Source organism: Danio rerio, chromosome 2, assembly GCF_052040795.2.
Source record: "Danio rerio strain M-AB ecotype USA chromosome 2, GRCz13ab, whole genome shotgun sequence".
NCBI classification, from domain to species: Eukaryota; Metazoa; Chordata; class Actinopteri; order Cypriniformes; family Danionidae; genus Danio; species Danio rerio.
Genome location: NC_141022.1, coordinates 41,198,273 through 41,222,369, shown reverse-complemented (window position 1 = coordinate 41,222,369; position 24,097 = coordinate 41,198,273). Strand labels below are relative to the sequence as shown.

General features: G+C 36.5%; 2 protein-coding genes, 1 long non-coding RNA gene and 1 other non-coding gene across 5 annotated transcripts; 1 reads left to right on the top strand and 3 right to left on the bottom strand.

The window, feature by feature from the left end:
• Positions 1-512: 512 nt before the first annotated feature.
• rpph1 lies at positions 513-817 on the bottom strand. The gene is given in 1 exon segment (NR_036645.2): positions 513-817.
• Positions 818-3,122: 2,305 nt separating this feature from the next.
• sdr39u1 (short chain dehydrogenase/reductase family 39U, member 1) lies at positions 3,123-12,946 on the bottom strand. Of its 2 annotated transcripts, none has more exon segments than NM_001076578.2 (6): positions 3,123-4,520; positions 8,057-8,209; positions 10,284-10,405; positions 10,540-10,622; positions 12,415-12,521; positions 12,880-12,946. In NM_001076578.2, coding segments are annotated over 6 exon segments (906 nt in total). In that variant the 5' UTR covers positions 12,896-12,946; the 3' UTR covers positions 3,123-4,095.
• A 499-nt stretch (positions 12,947-13,445) lies between these two features.
• On the top strand, positions 13,446-14,825 carry LOC101882378 (uncharacterized). Its single transcript, XR_015478757.1, has 2 exons — positions 13,446-13,758; positions 14,076-14,825. It is a non-coding gene; the product is annotated as an uncharacterized LOC101882378 (long non-coding RNA).
• A 1,540-nt stretch (positions 14,826-16,365) lies between these two features.
• On the bottom strand, positions 16,366-23,808 carry ltb4r2b (leukotriene B4 receptor 2b; the record flags this gene model as incomplete). Its single annotated transcript, NM_001308970.3, is given in 5 exon segments — positions 16,366-17,203; positions 17,290-17,333; positions 17,421-17,621; positions 20,224-20,809; positions 23,521-23,808. Coding segments are annotated over 4 exon segments (1,020 nt in total). The 5' UTR covers positions 20,791-20,809; positions 23,521-23,808.
• Positions 23,809-24,097: the final 289 nt, after the last annotated feature.

The following is a 24,097-nucleotide window of genomic DNA, read 5'->3' as shown; positions in this document are numbered from 1 at the left end:
CATGTTATATTTGTTTTCATGTTAAAAAGTTATCCCAACAGAGGTTAAAAGGCTATTTTTAAAGTCCCAATGAACCAGAAGCTGCAAACGTTGTTTATTTTTTTTGTGTTGTGATGATCACCATTTTAGTTTGTTGTCAAAACTGAGAGCTGGAGATGTGTGGTTTAATATATTAGCCACGCTCAATACCTAATATATATCTAATCTGACAATTTAACTGAAAAAAAAATGTAGTTTCAGATTTCAATTAAAGATTAGAAGGACAAACTATTTTTATTTTCTTAATGTCATGCACAGATGAATTGTTCACCACAAAACTGCCAATGTGAGCTAACAAAATCATATGGTTGGTTTGGATTTCTTTGGGACTTTAAGCATATTTCATATTTAAATTTTTAAGCATTACATTTTCAAGTGCAGTATAAACCTAAATAAGATATTAGAAAATTGATAAAAGTTCGAGAAAATATGAATAATCTAAGAAATTTCTAAGAAGTAAATGATGTGAAAATAGCGGAGGGAGAGTAGTCTGAATTGGGTTCTAGCATGTTATGCTAGCTCACACATCGCACTCATTCGCCAGCCGCGAGTGTTTCCAAGTCTGCGCGCGTCGCATCAGTTGATCCGCTGAATGTATGCGAGTATCAACGTCTGCTGCAAGAATCGCGCGCGTGACCCGATTTTCTGTGCACTCGCTCATCATTCAGATGATGTCCTGCTAGGACAGCGAGGGGCTCCTGTCTCAGACCTTCCCCGAGGTGTTGGCGAGTGACGAGCACTCAGTGGGTAACCTCTACAGTGAGCTTCCTTCCGCTACGGGTTATGACGTAGTCTGCGTCATCTATTTATAGGTTGTACTTGTACCATGCTTCACAGTGATGGTGATAGACCTAGTTAAGATATTTTAGTATTGTAAACTCAGAAGACATGTCAGGTCAACTCCGCTCATTTGTCCTCATCCACTGTTATTTCAGTTTTTTGTTATTTAACGCATTGTACACAAATCGCGGTCGAACATTAAGGGAAGTTTTTATGTAAATGAGTACGCAGTGATTGGGTAGTTGATGCGTGACGTAGCCAAATTCTTCAAATGGATAAAAAAATGTTTGGAAGAGAAGCAAAAATTGTCTTTTTGAGCTTATACGCGTCTTAATTATATGGAAACATTTTGCACTGTTTTTAAACTGTAAAAAACAGTAGTTTTGTAAAACAATCAAATGTTCTCTTTGTTAAATGCTGTAAATAATGTTGTGTTGTAAGATCTCATTTCTTGTGGCTATGAATGGAAGCTGTAAATCTAAAAAGAGACAGAAATCTGTCCCGATTGCACCTTTTGTCTCCTATTTTCTAATAATAATTGCCTTATCCACAATGCATAAATGCAGCCTTGGTGAGCATTTAAACCATTATAACATCCGAATTATTTTAAACTTTTGGCCAATTTGTAGACAATAATACTGTGGTGCCTTTTGGTGTTTTGTTTAGGTGATTCTGTCTGTCTATCCGTGGAAAGAGTCATTTAAAAATCGAATACAATCTCTAAAATGACATGACGTAGCGCTCATGAACAGATTGCTTATATAAATACATTTTTGTCCAAATATTTTACTTTTGTAAAAATGAGTAGAAAGACATTTGTCACTTGTTTATTTCATGCAGTGTATCATCTTTGTTTTGGATTGATTTAAGTTCATGTTGCTTTTCCAAGGTTGATATTAGTTGTAATTTACACCTTAAGGATGTTATTTGTTATTTTCAAAACCAAGTCATTAAAAGCTACTATGAACTTTCTTATATTTGCAGCTTTCCTAAAAATGTGCTGAAAGGGCACATTTGCAGTAAAATCTAAAACCATAAATTCACAAAGAATGTTTATGGTAACATTTTATTGAAACATTCATTCATTTTCTCTTTAGCTTAGTCCCTTTTTTAATCTGGGGGCGCCACAGCGGAATGAACCGCCAACTTGTCCAGCATATGTTTCACACAGCGGATGCCCTGTCAGCTGCAACCCATAACTGGTTGATTTAGCTTACCCATTTCACTTATGGCGCATGTCTTTGGCCTTGTGGGGGAAACCGGAGCACCCAAAGCAAACTCACGCCAACATGGGGAGAACATGCAAACTGCACACAGAAATGCCAACTGACCCAGCTGGGGCTCAAACCAGCAACCTTCTTGTTGTGTGGCAACAGCACTACCCACTGCGCTGCCGCTATATTGAAACATCTGTTTATATTTTCCAAAACAACTAGCCATAGAGTTAAAGGATCAATCTATCAATCAAAATGTCAATCTGTAAACATTTTTTATATTTTAAATGTGGAAAATAAGCATGTGGATGTGACCAAAGAAGTTAGCGAGTTTACAGTATACAGTATGAATTAAACTGCACAACCCAAAAGAATCAAAAGGATAAGTTAACACACTATAGAACAAAAACAATTGATTTTATTTTATTTGACATTTTTCGCATTTATGAGGAAAAAGCTGTTATAGATGTGACGGATGAGAAATTTCCACTCATGTGATTTTGGTAAATCAAATATAATAGTTTGAAAACATTAACAGATACATGTTTGAGTATTTTAAAGCACTGTAAAATACTTCCACAAAAAACGCAAAAAATGGTTTCAATATTTTTGCGAAAACCTAGTTTTTTCATGGAATTGCTCTGCTTCTTTCTTGGGGTTTTATGTATCTTTTTTATTATTGCATTATTATTTTTTTATGTTCTTTATTTTGTTTATCTAATGTCTCTCTTTTACTGTATTCTTTATAGTTGTGATCTCAAACTCAACTCCTGGAGGGTCGCAGCTCTGCAGATTTGAGCTCCAACCACCTCTAACTCCAACACCTTGATTAGTTGGATTAGCTGTGTTTGATTAGGGTTGGAGCAAAACTATGCACAGCTGCAGCCCTCCAGAAATTGAGTTTGAGACACATGCAGTTTCTTGGAACTAATACAAAAAATAATAAATAAATAAATACATACATTTTTATTCACAATTATCATTTTCAAGTAATTTATCAAGTATATGCAATATAAACAAAAATTGAATAAACATCCCATGTAGAAGACAACCCCACGGATCAAACAGATATAGATAAAACCAAAAGTGGCCACTTTATTCAGACAACACATATTTTAGATGATCTAATAATGGTATATATAATCAGAGACACCAAAGCTGGACTTTTTACATAATGACTTCATTTACAAATACAGTACTCATTTTGTTCAAAGTGGCACGGCACAGTGGTTAGCACTGTCGCCTCGGAGTAAGAAGGTCGCTGGTTTGAGCCTCAGCTGGGCCAGTTGGCATTTTTGTGTGGAGTTCTCCCCTTGAATGTTTGGGTTTCCTCCAGCTGCTCCTTCAGTCCAAAGACATGCACTATCCGCTTGTTAAGTGTGACGTCACGCGAAGCGGCTTCCGGGTCCAAGCACTCTATTCAACTGAATGGGGAGATTCATGAAATGGTAATAATAAACGTTTACAAAGCGATTTAATGCTTTCGAAAATCGCGATCTCAATATATAGGTCCATACCTAATATCCAATAGCCAGAAAGTGATTCATTTGTTTTTATAAATTGTAAAATTTTTGGTATTTGTTATGCAGCAAGCCCAGAGATTGTTGTGTACACTATGACTTTATATAAAATTAACTTTAATGTGTGATAGGAATAAAAATTTCTCCTCTCAAATGAATGGCGGCTTGGACCCGGAAACAGTATACATACAGTATACATATACATACAAGCGGATAAGTGAATTAGATAAACAAAATTGGCTGTAGTGTATAAGTGTATATGTAAATGAGTGTGTATGGGTGTTTTCCAGTAATGGGTTGTGGCTGAAAGGGCATCTGCTGCGTAAAGCATATGCTAGAATTATTGACGGTTCATTCCACTGTGTCAACCCCTGATAAATAAGGGACTATGTCAAAAAAAAAATGAATGAATGAATGAAATGTTTTTATCTTTTTATGTTTAAGCAAGTTTTAGTTTATTTATAATCTTAATTTAACATTTTAAGAAGTATATCACACTTGTATACATAAAAGATTCCCGATCCTGTACAGTTATAGATTGATCACTGGGATCCAGCGATTTCCTTTAAAGCAGAAGTAAGATCTGGGTACTGAAACTCAAAGCCAGAGTCAAGAGTTCTCTTGGGCAGCACTTTCTGTCCCTGTGTGAGGATAACGGCTCGCTCTGAACCCAGGCAGACATCCAAGAAAAAGCCAGGCACAGGGAAGATAGTAGGTCTTTTCAAAACCCTCCCCAATTCTTTAGTGAATTCAAAATTGGTATTCAATGCAGGCGCGACTCCATTAAAAACATCTGGCTCTGTGGAAGGTGGATCCTCTCGGGGCTCTAAGGCATGGGCAATGATGCCAGCCAGGTCTGAAACATGGATCCACGGGAAGGGCTGTCGTCCTGAGCCAAGCGTCCCACCCAGACCAAGCCAGAAGGGAATCAACATCTGTTTCATGGCACCACCATCACGCCCTAACACTGCACCTGAAGAGGTTAGAGGAAGAACATACAGTACATAAATACACAACCGTTCAAAAGTCTGGGTTCACAAAAGATATGGGTTCAACATAAATATTTTTTATGCTCACAAAGACTGCATTTAAGTGATCACACATCCTTTAAAATAGTATTAATGTTAAATATTACGGCAATTTAGAATGAGTTTGATTTCAAATTGAACTCATTTCTGTGATATATAATGTACTGTTTAAAGTGTGTTCAGAAATGGCAATACAATCAGCATTCTTTAAAAAACTAGAAGGCAGTGTTCATTTCGTCAGCGAAAACAAATAGTGTAGCCCTAAATACATTTCTGGAGATAGTAAATTATGAAGCCAGAGCTATGTATGGCTGCATTTTGTCTTTAAAACAAGCGCTACAGGAGGTATGACGTCGTTTTATTTCTCGCTTACCAGCTGACTGCTTACCTCTGTATGGACGGCTTTTGCTGTTACTGTTACTGTTGCTGTTACTGTTTGCGCAGAAGCTCGACATGTTTGTCGGCAGAATTGAGACGCAGAGAAGAGTTGACCACAACAACAAGGTTTGAGTCTGGTGAAGAACGGTACCAGAAAGCGGGTAAAACAAAAACAAAAGCTAAAAACTAAAACAAACAAGTAAATAACAGGGTGAGAATGGGGTAGAATCTGAAAACGTAGTAAAAATTAGGGGGCTTTACTTTTTCTGGATTGTTTTTGAAAACACTGTGGTTAGGTTTAGGGAAGGAGGAGGGTGAGGGAATTAGTCAGTCGATCAGTCAACAGCAGCCTCTGGTGAATTTGCGATAACAAAAACTGCAAAAAAATAAAAAAAGTAGCTTCTGGGACGTATTTTGCTCTCTCCAGAAATGTGTAAAGCGGTATGTAATCAGAATGAGCATGGGTTGAAAAAATGTTCATCAACGACCTGTTTGTACATGATTTTGTATTTCGAGATGAAGAAGGAACAATATGGATATTATCAGATACTAACAGAGCTCATCAACATGTGATTTTGTTGACAAAAAACAACAAAACTGCTATTATATATGTTTGTATCTGAAGGCAGCTGTGGCCTCTCACATGACAGCAGGGAAAGGTACAGCCAATCACAATATTCATATGTTTTTGGGGTCTTTGGACTCGAGGATTGATGTAATTTAACCCTTTCTGCATATCTAGGTTAATATTGACAGCATGATTTTTTTTTAAGTGAATTAAATTATTGGTGGGGACATTTCGATATATTTTATAGCATATTTGGTGTAATTTTTTGAAAATATTACTGATCTAAAAATGTCAGTAGTGTATAATAATAATAATAATAAAAATAATAAATATATTAGCCGTAGGTGTCAGGGTTCTGCCACTCTGGTCTTTGTAAATTCTTGTTTTGGTAGCAGAGCTCTGACACTACCCATGTCCGGTCCTGTTTCTGTCTCTGTGAGCGCGCGCGCTGTCAAGGGTGTACGCAGAGTGTGCGTGATGCCGCTTGATGTGGCCGCGCACGCACTGCGTCCGTCAGACGCTTGCGCTCTTGTACTAGTGTCTGTGTTTTCGTCAAGTGTGCCGCAAGCCTACGTTTGAGTAAAGGTTTCGGCCGTTAGATCGCCCCCTGGGGGCTGGCTGCAGTACAAGTCATAAAGCCCGCCTCCTCCGTGTTAATGAAGGAGACTTGAGCCCAAATAAAAAAAAATATTACACTTGCAATAAAATGTCCCCAAAGATAGTTCTGGTCGATTAAGGCACTGGTTATTGTGCTGAAATAGGTGCAGATCTTCATTTTTGTAAACAGTTTGTTTTTAGCAGTAATTTAATGCTGGGCGTGTCATCGTGATTGACAGCTGTGATTGACAGTTTCTCAAAGCGCGGCGTCTGAGCTTCGGCAGGAGACTGAAGTAGACTGAAATGTTATTATTCGATTTCTGTGTTATTTTACCATGACAAAATGAGTTCAGCAGTAAACTATAGTTTCTGACATACATGATCCTGGTGGAACACTGTTTATTCGCTAAGGTCAGGGCTTTTTTCGGGCTTTATTAGTTTGCTGATACACGCCTAGCCACCCAGATAGCAAAACACAGTTCCGGCTAGATTCTCGCCTGCCGGAGACTTATCTCTTAGAGCTCAGACTGACTAATGTTACCTCTGCTGGACCTACTCCGGATGCCTGGACTCACTGCCCGATTCCAGTCCGAGTCAATCGAGCCAGATGCGGCGGCCGAGCGAGCAGGCGCTGCCGCATGCGAGCCGGAATCAGCCCGCGACGCCGCGAGTAAGTTGTGCGCTGCGGCCTGGAGCTGGCGCGATTGAATATATAAAACCCTCATATTTGTTAACGTTATTACATCCATTTGTGTTGATATGACAGCAAACGCATGCTGAGAAGTTCGGGGGGCGTAGTTGATTTTACATAAAGCGTTTGATTGGAAGCTCGACTCTGCTCATTTTCGCGGCTCCTCCTCTGGCTCCATCAGACAATCCTTCTGCGCATGTCTGGCTCCAATTTTAGCAGTCTTTTGCGACAGTTTGTGCCCGTCAAGCAGGCGTTTTGCCCTCAAGGCGTTCAATGGGAAAAAGGGCTGTCGCGTCGTCCATATTTTTTACAGTCATTGGTTTTCGTCTGTCAGCAGCGTGGTGTTTCATTCCCAGCGTCTCAGTCTTGTTGGTTTCGGTTTTGGTCGGCGCTGGGATGAAGCATGCACGCTGCGTGTGTGAGTGCACGGTGAGTGTTTTCATTCATCGTGTGCTCGTGTCTTGCGTCTTTTGTCAAAGCACGTGGCTCGGTGTTTACATTGTGGTCACGTGCTTTTGTCGTGTGCTTCAGTGTTGTGTTGTGTTATGTGAGCGCATGGCTTGTATTGTCTCTCTGTGTCATGCGCTCTCCCGTCTATTGTCTAGTCCCTCCCTCCTTGTTTACTCAATATTAGTTTGTCATGTTCACCTGTGTGTCAATTTACTTTTTGCTTTATAATCCCCCTCATTTTTCAGTCCTTTGCCAGTTCGTCGTCGATAGTTTCCTGTCTTGTTGTGTCCAGCCCTGTCTTGTCCTGCCAGTCCTGCCAGTCTAGTCAAGTTTGTTTGTTCGTTTATTTGTTTTATTAGAGTTTTCCCCCTCGGGGTTGTTTGTTTTGCCTTTTTGTTTTTATTTTATTCTTAATAAACACCCATTATTTGCTGCACCTGAGTCCTCGCTCCTTTTTCCCCTCACCGAACGTGACAGTAGGCCCTTTTAGGCCCATTTACACTAAAATCAATAGTTGTATAAATGTTCACATCATGCAGTTTATCACCTGCCACATTAAATGCTTAAGCTCTATAATTATGCATCATTCATCAGTGGGAAAAAAAAAATTCTGAAAATGATACCAACTGCATTATACTGTATTTAGTCATTATCGTTATTTCTATATTTCAAGGAATTTCTACAACTATATGTTTATTGTTTTCATCCTTTATATGAAAGGGCAGTTTTTTTTTATCAGTTACATTTCAGGTGACATTTTTCACACTGCCAAGACATGCGTTTAGATTGACCTGGTCTGACGATCACTTGTCTTGTTTTCTTGGCACTTTCTTCAGGAAGTTGTCCTGCACCTTCCCACTCTTTCACCAGTCCAGACAGGAAGTCAAACGGAGTCCATTTGCTCTCCTCAGTGTAATGGGTTTGAAGACTAGGTTTATAACACGCTGAAGACAAAATCAGAGATAAGCTGGATGAAATATCTTCCTTATAAAATCACAATTTAGGCACAATTACATAAATCGCTGTCAATAGAAAGCACTTTGTGTTTGTGGGATTATTATACTTTAACAAAATCAGCTATTGTGCATTTCTGAAGTGTGCTACACACAGGTGAGTGGGCCTGAAAAACCACCTATTGACCTTATTCTAAAATGTGGAAGTGTGCCTGTTTCCACGATTGTTTTAGAAATTCCGATTCAGTCGCCTATGGGAGAAATGACTAGGAATATTAATCGGCAGAAAACGGTCAAACTGCTTGCTCTACATACAAATGTTTGCATGACTATATAGACCATGTAGAATAATAAAATAAGGAAATATCAGTTTGCAACACCAAACAGCGAAACGAGCCGTTTTTAATGTCTAAAAATTAATGTAAGTGAATGAGACCGGAAGCCTCGAGGCCAAAAAGATTCAAATTGCTGCGGCCGCTCGTCGGTGAAGAATAAGGTGAATAGAAACACTCTTCTCTCTCCATAAGCACCAGACACTTTACTTAAACATCTTAAGGTCTCCATAAGAAAAACAATGTTTACCTGTAAATGTACACTGTATTGTACACTTGTTTTTTTCTTTTGCACAGTATATTGCACAATATTGTTCTGTCTTATGTACTTGTATAGCACTTGTATAGACCTTTTTCATGGCTGCTGCATGGAGGGCGCCATAGCGACCAGCGTCTTCTGGTAGAATATTAAAAACTTCCGTTTACAGAGTGTACAACTGGTAATTTGCGCTCCGAAAATGGGTTTCAATAACGTTTTTTAATGGATAACAGAGTGCTTTTGTGACACACAATTTAGAAATGTGTCTGTTAAAGCCGTTATAATCTGTCACAAGTGGTTCAAGCGCGTCAGAAATATGAAAAAAACGTTCTCCTAGTTCACGTGTCTGCCGTCAGAAATACCAGTGTGTGTGTGCGTTCCCGGCCTGTCAGCTGTTAGCTCAGCGGCTCTTTAACACACACACACACACACACACACACACACACACACGCACACACACAGAGAGAGAGAGAGAGAGAGAGAGAGAGAGAGAGAGAGAGAGAGAGAGAGAGAGAGAGTAAACCAGAGTACTGGCATAAAACTTAACAGGTATAAAAGTCGTGCAATTTACAAAAATGATCAATAAAAGTCTGTTATTGATACACTGCTGGCTGATTTGCTGTTCATTCTAATTGCGAGCCGTTTGTGTTTTATTTTGTGTGTTGTATTCACCACGGTTTGTGTTTTTCTGTCATTTCAAAATGACACTAGCCTATATTTTCACGTTGTAACAGTTATTAAATCAGTGTGTCAGTGGCACAGTACAGGCTACGTGTGTGTGTCAAACATTTTGGTGAACTACATTTGTTTGGGCTGGTTATATATTTGAAATAAAGAGAAAATGTTGACTTTAGCGATGACAAGGCTTCATTTAAACTGCAGAAGATGCCGTCTGACAACGAGGGGAAAATGCCTCACAGCAGCTGTTTTCCTTCCTATTAGATCGCATTTCTTTAAATGATCAGTCCAGGAGATGGTGCTGATGGACAACAGTATTAGTTCAAAGAGGATAAAAGCAGGTAAAATAGATTAAAACTATCGTTTCAAAGCTGTCCAAATGTGACTGTTTACACGCATCAGCTGCCGACCGGAAGTTCTTCGCATTCTCCTTGCGCATACACGCAAAGCATAATGGGTAATTTTGCGTTCCAAGAAAAAGGTCTATAGTCTGTCTTAGGTTGTCTGTATAATTTAGATATTTATATATGTAGTTAGTAGTTAGCATACTTAGATTACTGTTCCAGATGTTAGTTATGTATAGATTTAGAATAGCTCTTACATCCAGTGTTGTTTTCATATTTATAATTATGTTGATTTATGTAGCACCGTGGTCCTGTGAGCCACAACATTTAATCTCACTGTATGTCCACACATGTAGCAGAATGACTAAAAAGCTCAACTCGACTTGAAACGCAATACTGACAGATGTTAAAGGCATTATTCTGCATTATGTGCAATAACATTTCTTATTTACCTATTCCAGTGACGAGAACCCATGACTGTGGTGGAGCAGGTGATGCAGCAATGGCTTGGGCGAGAATTCTGGTTGTGTTTACTCGGCTGGAGAACAGATCATTTTTGTAACTCTCATTCCACCTAGATTGTTAAATGCAAAAGATTGAACAATTATATTAATATAAACATGTTAAAGGAAACATTGCTGACTCTATCAGTGATAATATTCTACTATTTTTACATCACTGATGTATGATAACAAAATTATTCCTCACCATCTCAAAGGGTTCATAATATTCTCCCCTGCTAGATTTACAGCGCCCTCACACGGTGGGAGGCCTCTGGACTCTACATCGCTCTGTGATCATGAATAAAGAAGGAGTCAAAGTTATCTAAATTTAAAAATCATAATTTACTTAACACTTTCGTTATCGTTGTTCTAATCTCCACATTTAAACTTAGGGAAGCAGGTTTAGAAATGACTTTTACCTGGGTTTTATTTTTACTTTTATGAAACATGTTAGGTGGTTCTGTGGCTACCCCTGATGAAAAAAGGGACTAAGCTGAAGGAAAATAAATTAATGAATTCATGAATAAATTTTTGATAACCAACAACAGACAATCACATTTCTCATTCCTGTGCTTTGGACAATCATCAAAATATCATGCATTGTATATAAATACAATGTAAATGCATTTAAAATAAATTATGCACTTGAATGGAAAAATCTATTTCGGAAAAACTAAAGAAGTTGGCAATATTAATGTCATGTACTGCGCAAGAGCCTTTGTGTAAACATATTTTGAATTGCTAACCCTTCAAATAATTAATAGTTTCACTTGATCAAAAAAGTAATAAACAAAAAAGCTTAATTCTACGGTGGCTGAGAGAGCTTAAGGTGCTGCAATTTGAGAAAACACACGCAATTACAAAAACACCAGCAAATTAAGAAACAATCTTCATCAGTTTGACAGCACATGTGTTGCAAATTCTCACAACACAAACAACTGAAGAAACACGCTGCATTTTGTCAATATCCACGTAACACAGAACAGAAATCTTTCAAGGGGACGCAAAAACCTGACAGACCTTGCTAAAATATGGATGTGTTATTATGCCGTGACTGTTGCTCAGTGAAGTTGTTGGTGGTCTTTTAAAGGTAAGGGTTTTTTTTTATTTTATTTTTTTATTTATTTGTTTCAAACAGATAATTTATACATAAAAATTCTCTAACAAAAAATACATTACAACATGGCTGAAATAAAGCAGGATGAAGCACAAGCTTATTATTTTCCCAGCCCATTTCCACACACATCATTCGTCTATTACCTTAACTTATTTCATCTTTTACTTATCTCTTCCTTTTACATGAGACATGTTTACCCTTTTGCCATCTTTGACATATTATGTTTGATTCCATTTTTACATTTACCCCCCCTCTCTAAAAAAATTTGTATTGCACAGTCATTAGGTGACATTTTATCATACCTTTCTTATTTATTCTTTTTTATTTTCTGATTACATGATTCCATTGTCTTTTGTAAATTATTAGCATAAATAAACTGATGATTACATGTGAAACTGTGTTTTAATAGTATGCAGTGCGTTTAATAACTGCAGCACGTTTCTTCAGTTGCTTGTGTTGTGAGAATTTGCAACACACGTGCTGTCAAACTGATCAAGATTGCTTGTTAATCTGCTGGTGTTTTTGTAATTGCATGTGTTTTCTTAAATTGCAGCTATCGTGGCCAATGCATAATACCATATATAAATGCATTAGTACAAAAGAAACAAAGAAGCAAAAAATTATTAAAATAATTAAATAATTCTAAAAAATAAAATAAAAAATAAAAAAAGGTTTAGTTTTTAAAATAGGCTAAATTTGAAAGATAAGTTACATTTAAACCAATTGTAAACATGTTATCAAATAAATTAAATGTAACAAATGAGAAACAAACTGATTTATTATATTAATCATTGTTTTCAGTATATGATTCAGATTACAATAAGTGAACAAATCTGACATACAAGACCATTCATTATTATTACTATGTTACTACTAAGTAATGTATCAACCTTACTTTGTTGCTTAGAATTGATACATTTGTTTGCATCGGTAAACTTTAATGCATATCAAGTTAGGTCTTACCCATGTTATTTTTCCTGGACCGGGTTGCCTGGATATAAGTGTAATTTCATGACCTTTGCTTTTTAACAAACGTGTCAGTTCACGTCCCACAAACCCCGTGCCTCCACCTAGTGAAAGTGAAAAGTGTAAATAATAAAAATAATCATTAATTTTACATTTATTGCAGCCCGCTCATGTGTTCTTTAAACGCGCATGCGCTGCTAGAACACTTACAAAACATTACCTAAAAATCCAAACTAAGCTCGTATTTATCCAGTAACGAATAAGGACCCAGCCATATGATAGTAACAATAGCACATACAATCAAAGAGGGTGACAAGATATTTAAAATAATAATATGCTTTAATGTAGCAGATCTGTATTCTATTCAAAGAGGCTAGTATTACACACACTGACATTCAGTATGAGATGTATATGTTACGCTGTCATGCAACAATAACGCGAAAAGAAATACAAATGATGTACCTATTACAACTCTCATTGTTTGTCCGTTTAAACCCCGACAACTTTCAGAAATCCACTTCTTTTACATGTTCCTGCTTGCGAAGGTTAAACCAATGAGAATGTCACATGTTCACCACGTGAGCTCCATAAACCAGAGCGTATCCGTAGCCATCTTGAGAAGGGCAGCAGGTCAGATTTCTACAGAAAACATTACATTATGTACATTATTACATAACGTTACAAACTGGTAATGTAATATTTTAATTATGATCTAATAAGCTATAAATACTCTATTAACACACGTCGTTTGAAATTTTCTTTCAATACAACAACAATTTATTAAATTCATTTATATTTTAACAAAAAAAGCATTTAAAACGTAATAAGTATTCTGACGTTTCTTAAACTATAATACCAATAAAAGCTTTTCTATAATTCACATCAAGTCATAATTAAACGAGTCTTAACCAGTAAATAATAATTCTAATAAAATGTGGGTTGGGGGGTGCACCAACCGGAAGCGTCTTTCCCTGTAGAAACACGTGGTTTATTAGTAGATAAATACGGCCCCATGCCTCTCTTACATCCTTTCTGCTCGTAACGCTCAATGGTGTTGTAACGTTTCAAGTAGCCTAGTGATAAAAAAAATATAAAAAAATGTCTTTGCGTCCACGTTTTTGTTTTAGTATTTATTTTTATAACTTGTTAGTGTTTAGATATACATTCCAACTTCAAACGTTTAAAGGACGTGGATCAGGTTTTTTGTTTGTTTACCGCAGTTTTTTTTACTTGCCATCAAGCTTCCACATAATCTTCCCGCTTCGGTAAACGCATGTAGGCTCTAACTAAAGGGTGTTTTCAGTCATATCAGTGTGAAATGGACGCACCAGATATTTTTCGGTAAGTTTATCTGTTTATTCACATTACTACTCGATACTGAAACGCGTTTTAGCGAAAATTGAAATTGGCAGGTGCATCTGCTTCTAACTACATCCAGATGCCCGAGTCCGTATCTTTGCTGTAAAGATTTAACGTTAGCCCGAACTGCCTCTGCTCAAACCAGACATGATGATTTCGCAGTCCGTGTTTCACCTGAAGTCTAATGATTACATCCCTACTGCACTGACTGGTTGAAGCAGCGGAATAAAGCCTATGTTTTAGGTTTTCATTCTCGCAACATTTCCCTAACTTCCTATGTTTGTCTATCTTTCTTACAGGAACCCACGTTTTGCAAATGGAGGTGAGCTGAAGTCACGTGTTTCCTCGTGCATTTGGACTGCTTGTCAGTTCGTGTTTCTGTTCGCCAGTAATGTGGTCAGGTTGTTTTTAAAAACTGAGCTATAGTTGGTTTTATATTAGCACATTCGTTTTTTTAACTGACAACCTGACTTTTTTTTTTCCAAGCTACTTTTAATAATTGGTCTTAAATCGCATGCAAATGATTAAGTCAACATTTGATTGACTGAACGTGTACTTTGATATTCATTGCCTGCTAATGTTTTCCCCATCTAGAATTTGTAAATATTTTTCTGAAAATATACTAAAAGTCTAAATGAACGTAAAAGCAGCTTTAATGTTTTTAAAGAGCGTTTTAGCCTTCATAATTCTGCAGGAACGTGTATTATGAGGTTTTGTATTGAATGAAGTAAATGCCCTTATGTCTGTCTTTTTTTTTTACAAAAAGTTTATTTATTTTTTTATTAATCGTGTATTAGTTTGTGGTAAACTTTTATTTGTTGAATTTTTTATTTTTTTTTTTAAGTAAGTTTCTAATAATATTGGTTATTTGACCTGCCATATTCACATTTTACTACTGAATAACCCAGTTTTATTAAACTAACTTGAATCACAAACGTGTAGACTCGTCCATTTGTTGCATTTTTTTTCTTGGTCTCTGCTTGGAAGACAAATGTAAGCTGATTGTCACAAATGATTTAAACCTCTTCAATAAATGTACATTGATTCGATTCATTTCATGGTCTTCAGTTTTATAAATTGTGGATTTTAATTTGTTTGCAAAAACGTTTATTTAGGATCAGTGTTGGTGGTAACATCACAAGTAACGAGAGTTGCGTAGAGTTACTTCTAATTAAAGTAATGCATTTTAAAAAGTAATTAAGTTGCTAACTAGTTACTTAAGATTTAAGTTTTTTTTTTTTTAATTCCTGGAATCTCATTGAGAATTTACTCCCTGTTAGAGCTGACAAATTCCAATATGGCAAAGCCTTATATTTCTGTGATGGAAGTATTTTCATTATTTTGAACACAAAGAAAAGGATTCTCAATGGACAGTGATTTTACTGAACTAAGACATTGCAGAAGTAGCAAACATTGACTTCAACTTAAAGTAACTCAAAATTGTAATGCAATATTTAAAAATAACTTTCCCCAACATCCTTTAAGGAACTTTATGTATGTTTCAGTGTTCCCCTGAGAACTAGAAGTCTTGAATATTGTTTAATAAATATGTACAGATTTTTTTTTTCCCAGCAGGTTTAGATAAGAAATTATGCAGTGTTCATGTTGTTGTTTTTTTTTTTTATTAATAGAAGCTGCCATATACACAAGTTAATTCAAACATTTGTGGAAGTTCACAAACGTTTACTTGTCTCCTGTGGTTCCAAACCTTTATAAACCTGAAACCGCTGCTTGTCTATTGTCGAGGTTAAAACCATAGAAGTCCATGTCTACTGGTTTGCAACGTTCTTCAGAATATCATCATGTGTTCAAGAAATAAACTCAGGTCTGATACAAATGAAGGTTGAATAAGTCACACTTCAATTTCGGGGGAATTTCATCAGTCAGCATTTTGAAATGAATCTCGACCTTCCATCAAAGTTAGGGCTGCACGATATTAGACAAATCTGAAATTGCAATATTTTGTTTCTAAAATGTATATATTGGTATATTCTGCATCCATATAGTTCCAGCAAATTATTGAATGGCACTATTTGTAAAGAATTTATTCACTTTTTTTTAAAGTTAAATTCTCACTATTAGCAAACCATTATGACTTTTGCATCAAACTCCCAATTGGCTTCTTTAATATTAATGTAGTTTGGGTATTGTGTGGAATTATGGATGTAGAATAAGGTCATGCAAAATATGTGCCTAAAGTGTTAATAACTTCAGCCAATAGCCTTATAGTCAGTGTGTCGACACACACATGGCACCGAGGTGTTCATGGTGATCTGAGTTCGAATTCCGGCTTAAGGTCCTTTGCTGACCCTTACCCCATCTCTGCTCCCCATACTTTCCTGTCTCTAAATCTCCACTGTCCTATTACAATAAAGGTGAAAACCCCTAAAAAAGTGCTAATAAGCAGCCAATATATTAATAAACATGCAAGTAACTAATTAGTATTGAGAATTGGTCCAAAGTGTTACCAAACGCATTCATTTTGATTGACTAGGATGATTCTGTAGGGGAGTGAATCATGCGTACAATGTAATAAACTACAAGCATAGATAAATGCAACAAAGCGAAGAAGTGAAATAAACATGGCAGGCTTTATGGTTTTGTATTTGTAAATGTAAAAAAAATTCACTGCGAAGTCAACTCAGCGTTACAAATCTATGCGATGTGATTATTGGGGATGCACACATTGAAATATTGATGCTGAAACAATATATTGTGTAGCCCAAATCAAAGCTTTTTTTACCTGTTAAATGACTCTCATCCTTTTAAGTTTACGTTTTGATCCACTTCAAATGTTGACTACTGCTTTAAAAATCACTCTGGGCTGTGTATTAACTTGCAGAACTACCTGAAGAACGTTTGAATTCACTATATTCCTCAACCTGCTGGCCACCTTCTTTCTGATGCACATGTGAGGGTGATGATTTGTAAATACCAGTAAAATCATGAAACCCCACACTGATCATGTGATCAAATGGCAAAGCTAGTGTTTCTGGGTTGCATTTTTTACCACACTACAAACATTCACTATGCTCACTCTATTGAACACAGTTTTTTTTAGTGATCACAAAGTAAATAAATTAAAGTGTGTGATTTTCAACACGACCATGTCTTTACACTGTCTTCTCTTTGTTCAGTCACAATACAAACAGATTATCCAATATAAATATCCAGAATAACTTATTGTCCAAGATGGATTCCTATGTGTCTCCTTGAGTTTCATAGCCTGATGACATCCCTAGTCTGTTGATTTTTCCGAGCACCATAGTCCAGAACGGTTCCCTCAAAGAGTCTTGCCATAAACGCCAGGCCATCAGCTTTAATGTATGAGCGTCCAGCAAATGCATAGAGGACAGGATTGGCACAACTACTGATAAATGTCAGAGTAGACGTAACAGCACGGCTGGACTCCCAGATGTTTTTTAGTCTGAGGATAGAGAAGATGGTTACTGTGATATTATTGAGCATGGGAGAAATACCAATTGAGTGTGTTTAACATTCTGAAGCACCCACTGTGTTTTTAATGGCATTCCCTCTGGTGTAAGCGCTGCCATCACCTGACCAGAAAACAGTAACAAAATAAAATCACACATTTAGCTTATTGCATAGATTATCACAGAAAGATCTGAATGACAAATTCTTGCCTGCACTACATTAAGGATGTGGTAAGGAAGCCAAAAAATGCAGAACGTCACAATAATGGCTTGAATGAGGTTCTCGCTTCGTATCATCCTCTTGAACTTGGTCTGTCTGAGGCGGCGGAGGATACACACATAACTGCTCACTATGATCACATATGGCACCAGGAAGCCCACCATTGTCTCAAGGGTATACTGGAATACCGCCTGTTCATAAATGACAAATCATGCGTGAATTATAACTTTTATGAGAGATAAAGCAGTCAGCCATTTATGATTGGAAATTAAACATTGTGAAATGTGAAGGGCTGTGTATTTTATTAGCTTTATACCTTCAGGTAATCTAAGAGGTGTCTTTTTCAGTAGTATTAACCACAAGAAGCTTCAGCTCATTGTTTAAAGGTAATAACGTTGTAAATAATGTTCAGTTTCTTCCACATCCTGCTTGTTTTACTTCAGACCTCAACTGTATAGTCACGAGCCACAGGAATTTTTTATTTGTTATGTGTTTTGCCTATATATGCAGCTAATTCATACCGGAAACATGCTAGTAACATGCTAAATAATACTGGAAATATGCTAGCAACATGCTAATTTGTACTGAAAACATCCTAAAACATGTTTAATCATACTAAAAACATGCTAACAACATGCTAATCCGTTCTGGAAACATGCTAACAATAGCCTGTAATTGTTGGCTTGTGTCTTACTAATCAAAATGGACGTTTTCAACCAAAAATGTTTTACTTATACTTGAAAAAACTACATTTTGCATGGCCTGAAGTAGAATGAGCAGATCAATACAATTGTTAACTGTCCCCTACTGACTGTTGAGTAGAGATACCCAAACTAGGGCCCGCAGGCCAAAGTTGGCCCATGGTAACCTTTGATTCGTCTCACCATTCCATCTGAGAAGAGAGGGAGAATGATGGCGTTGTTTGTATGTTTGTTTGTTTGTTTGTTTGATTAATTTATTGTTAAAAGCTAACTGAAATTGATTGTTTCAATTAAATTGTGTAAATTAATCAGATTTTGTTTAAATGTACATACTGTCACCCAACATTGCAGAGACTTTAGTGAGCAAATCAAGTCGGCAGATTCTGCTATGAACTCCATTGTTGTGAATGTGATTGTTCATGTTTTTATTGCAATAAGTTATCATTTAAAATGTTATACTACATTAGTTCATATGATTTAAAGTAATGTTTTCTATTTATTTTGAAATTTTATTAAATAAATAAGGGAATTACCAGTGGCAAATTTAATGTAATACATAAAGTTAGTAAAGTAGATTTGACTTTGGCCCACGGCTCTCAATATTGATATTTGGATTTTGGCCCCTACATACGAAGAAGTTTGGGAGCCCCTGCTTTAGATAGACTTGGGCACAACAATTGTGATAACAATGCTGGCTTTGAGTCTTCCCGAGCACCTTTATATAATCTATAAGATTTTAAGGATAACAGTTTAATGTTAACATGATCACAATACTGGCTCTGCCCACTGACAATTAGGAATCTACTAGGATCAAGGAAAACACCTGTAATCAACCTAACCCTAACTTGCAGTCAAATTGCTGTAAAGTTATCCCCTCTTATTTATTTACATTTTTATTTTTGTATCATATTGTATTTATAAGCTGCTTTAATGTCGAAATATCGCAATATGTGCAATATAAATAACAATATCCCATTAATAACAATAAATGACCAAATATCCCCCAAAAATATGTCTAAAATAGTATTCAAAGTTTAATCGTATAAGCTACAATCACTATCTTTGCAGATTGCTGTTAAACACGCAGATCGATATGGAACTACAAATTCGCCGATATATGGACTACAAGTTCAGTCATGCAGTGCTCACACACCTTTTCCAGAATCAGCTGATTGTGCACACACATACACACAGCCAGAGGATTGTACTTTAAAAACAGCGCACACACACACACATACATCAGTGATGGGACTTGTTTAACTGTACAGTGACATTACGACGCATTTCCCTTCCCTTGCCGTGTTTTGCCCCTCGGTTTGTTTGTTTATGTTGTCTGCTGCCTGCCTTTTGACCATCTGCCTGTTTTTTTGACCACGACTCTGGATTCCCTGTATACATCTGTTTGCCCCTGTGTTGACCGTTGCTTGTCCTCCTAATAAACCCTTCATTTGGATCAACACTTCCCTGTCAGCGTCCCCATCACATTACAGCTACTCCATTACCTAATCAATTATTATAAATCTGTTTGTTTTCTTTTTGTAATAATAAAACTGGTACACCGATAACTTAAATATTACAAATAAATATAAAAAAACTAAAATAATAAACCATAATCTACTAAAAATTTGTAGTTCATATCTGGAAGGTGGGCTGCACGGTGGCGCAGTGGGTAGCATGTTCGCCTCACAGCAAGAAGGTCACTGGTTTAAGCCTTGGCTGGGTCAGTTGGTATTTCTGTGTGCATGTTCTCCCCGTGTTTGCGTGGGGTGCTCTGGTTTCCCCCACACGTTCAAAGACATGTGGTATAGGTGAATTGGGTAGGCTAAATTGTCCGAGTGTATGTGCGTGAATGAGTGTGTATGGATGTTTCCCAGTGATTGGTTGCAATTGGAAGGGCATCGGCTGCGTAAAACATATGCTGGAAAAGTTGGTGGTTTATTCCGCTGTGGCGACCCCAGATTAATAAAGGCACTAGACCGAAAAGTAAATGAATGAATAAATATCTGGAAGGTGTGATAAACGGCGTCGTTGTGTAAAACAGATCACCCAATCACAATCAAGCATTCAATGAATAATACCAGTAAGCACTCACCTGCTCTGTACGATTGTGATGAGTTTCACACACTATCCGTTTATTCCCAATAGTTTTTTCAGCCCTAAACATCAAAACAGGCATTGCCAAAAGAAAGACGGCGACCCACAGGCCTCCGAGCACCAATAAAACGGTCAGTCTGCGAGTACAGACGCTCAGATATGAGGGCCACATCACTGCCACCAGTCTGTGTAAACTCATCAGTGTAATGATCATAATAGACGCGTACATGTTTGTGTTGCACAAGTAGAAGAGCAGCTTGCACAAGACTTCTCCAAAGATCCAGTTCTGCTTGGCCAGGTATATTATGAAGAAGATGGTAAGGAACATCAGGCAACCGTCGGCAAACGCCAGGTTGAGGATAAGCAGGGTGGTGACAGAGCGCTTTCGAGCACGAGCCAAGATACTCCAGATGATGAACAGGTTGCCAGGAATGCCTAGGAGGATGGAGATGCTGAGGATCAGGGCCCCAAAGGTGGCAGAGGTACTGTTATCAACAACGCTCTTGAGTTTGGGACTGGCGGTTGTTATGTTCTCCATGGAGAAGCTGCCATTTTCCAATGCCATTTGGAAGGGGTCGAAAGAACTGTGGGACAACAGGAAGCAATGTTATTTTATTTATTTATTTGTTCATTCAATAAATAGAAAAATTATTAGCTGTCTAAAATTATTTCAAAATATTATTGGGGTGTCATATGTGATCCAGAACAAGCCAGAGTTGTAACTCATTTAAAGAATATCGTAGATCTGGTCTAGGATCTGTCACTCCTCCTGGGTTTTCCTTGCAAGTTTATTAGCAACAAGCATAAACAAACGTTGTTCTGGCTATAACATTTTGCTGCCAAGAAGAACTTATTAATGTCGTGGATCAGCGATAAACCCCCTATCATAAAAGGAAAGCATTAGATTATTAGGAACTGGCTAACTTGAACATACGTCAGAGAATGTACAGAACGTAATACATTGTAATTGAAAAAAAATGTTTTTAATGTTCTCTGAATAATAAACATTATTGAAAAATTATAAATTTATCATATATTTAAAACATGCATTCATTTATTTACCTTTAGCTTTGTCTCTATTTCAGAGGTCGCCACAGTGGAATGAACCCATACACACTCATTCACGCAAACACTCACACACTACAGCCAATTTACTTTATTTAATTCACCTACTTTCCCAGAAATAGGTTGCGGCTGGAAGGGCATCCGCTGCGTAAAAATATGCTGGATAAGTTGCAGTTCATTCCGCTGTGGCGACCCCGGACTAATAAAGAGACTAAGCCGACAAGAAAATGAATGAATTAATAATTCACCTAAACCGTGTGTCTGCAGACTGTTAGGGAAGACATGGGGTGAACATGCAAACTTCACAGAGAAACCCCAACTAATCTAGTCGGGACTCAAATCAGAAACCTTCTTGCTGTGAGGCGACAGAGCTAACCACTGAGCCACCGTGCTGCCTCATATTTAAAGCATTTAGTTATTAGTTTTCACTTGTTAATAAATAACCCTATAATTACTAAGAAACACTTAAACAGGATAATTTTATAACTATATAACAACTAAAGTAGTACTTTCTTGCAAAATGTTTGTTTGTAATTTTTGTTATATCAATTTTTTTTTTACTTTGCCGTTTCAAACACTGTCATACAGGTTAAGACAATAGATAACTAAAAACCCCACATTTTTAAACAAAAAACACAATCATATTAAAATATAAATTAACTCAAAAACATCTTAATACACTTTAGAAAAAAAATACAATAAATAAACAAACAACAATATCCATCTATTCAACAAAAGTCTCGTCTAAACCAGAGATGCCCAAACTAGAGCTAGGGGCCAAAGTTGGCCCATGGTAATCTTTGATTTGGCCCACCATCCCATCTGAGAAGAGAGAGAATTTTGGGAAGGGTTGGGGTTAATTCATTACATTGGTATTTGTAATTTAACGTAACCTTTTACTGGTTTATTTTGTTGTTAAGCTATAAAATAAGTTTTAATTATAATAGGGCAATTAAAAAATGTAAAATAATATATTATTCAGTAGTTAATATGATTAAAGTAATGTTTTTTTTTTTATTTTGAAGTAATAATAATAAATGACCCAAGGCAACTTACAGTTAGATATACATATCTTCAGCCCTTTGCCCTCAATCAAATTTGGTTTTCGGCCCTTCATAAGAAAACGTTTGGACACCCCTGATCTAGACTGTCCAAAAACTCATAAAACATGAACACATAAATGATTTAGTTTTTATAGTAAATTTTAAAAAAAAATATATATATAGGTAATCTTTATAATTATCTAGGGCAAAAGGTCTTTTTTCCCAAGAACATGCAAAATACATTACAAATAAATATTACAAATAAAAATTTACCTAAACAAAATCTTGAAAAAGACAAAGACTCAAAAGTTTTTTTTTACTTAAAAATGACAAAATTCTTAATTTTCATAGTTGTAATTTTTTACTTGATTGTATATTTCACTAATAATTACACATTAAATGTGAGTATATAGTACTTTCTTGTGAGACTAATACAAATATCAGATTTTTTGAGCAACTTAGATTTTTTTTATACATTTGTAAATTTGTTTTTTAAGAAATCATTATTAGGACATAAACATAAACCGGACATAAATGGAAAAAAATTACTCTGATAGGAAATCTATTATATTTTATCAGGTTTCCAATAGAGAGAGCATATTATGAATTATTGTGCTTTTTCTCTTATAATCCTCTCTTCAGAGGGCAAATAAAGCATCAAGAATGGGCTCTCAGCAACCACATAAACACTGCAATAATCTTCCATGAATATAAAAAAACGTGCTACAACTTGAAACATGATCTTGAGCTTATCAACTAGGAATGTCACTCAAAAGCTGTAATATCCACTGAAAATCACATCCACACACTCAAAACCAACCGTTTTATTTTATACTATCTTAATTTGCCACAGCAACTGTCAAGAAAACAGCACATTAAAAATTAAATTGAAATAACTTATTAAACAAGTCTTAGATTGTCAAGAACCTATCAATACTGTAAGGCTAAAATTATAAGATTGTCCAGTTTACAATCCCTCCACTACAGTAAACTGATTACGCACACTGGTGACCTCTGTGATCTGTGCCATTAAGAAACTAGACAGTGTTGCATCAACAGAAAGTGGCCACAAAGGACAAACTGAAGATTGATAAATGGGCAGTTTATATAAGAAATAAGGGAAAGGACTGTAATGCATTTCTACTCCTCCATTAATTAAAATAATTTTAAAAAGTTATATAACTCACCTAAAGACTTGATTAGATCCAAATAACTGAACTGGTTCCCTGTGAAGTGACCAGATGGACCTGGTTAGGTTATGTGATCTCCAAGTTGGTCTCCCTGTTTGTTTCTTATGTTTCCCGAATAGATGTTCACAAACCTTATGCTTAAGCTCTTTATATTTTTCTGTGATTTCAGGCTATCAGATTCCATATACACTACAATAATCAAACACACTAATTCTTGTAAATGCTTGTTTCTGTCACTAAACTGCCAGTTTTCTGAGGTCTCATGTTCAAGTTTTCTCCGCCCCATCCTTTCTCCTCCCTAATATTTCAACATACCAATTTCTCCATGTTTCCCTCTGAAATGATTTTAGGAGAATGCTTTTTTCTAACCTGCAGGCTACAGCTTGCAATGAGAATGTGGGAAGGAGTGGGTGAGGTAATCAGACACCACACCCCGACATTCAACAATGCTTCTTCCCTCTTCATTTATTTATTCTTTACCGTTGCTTTACTCTACAACTGTTTCTCCCCTCTGATTTTTAAATATAGGCTATTTATAATATATTCAAATAATTAATATATACATTTAAATATT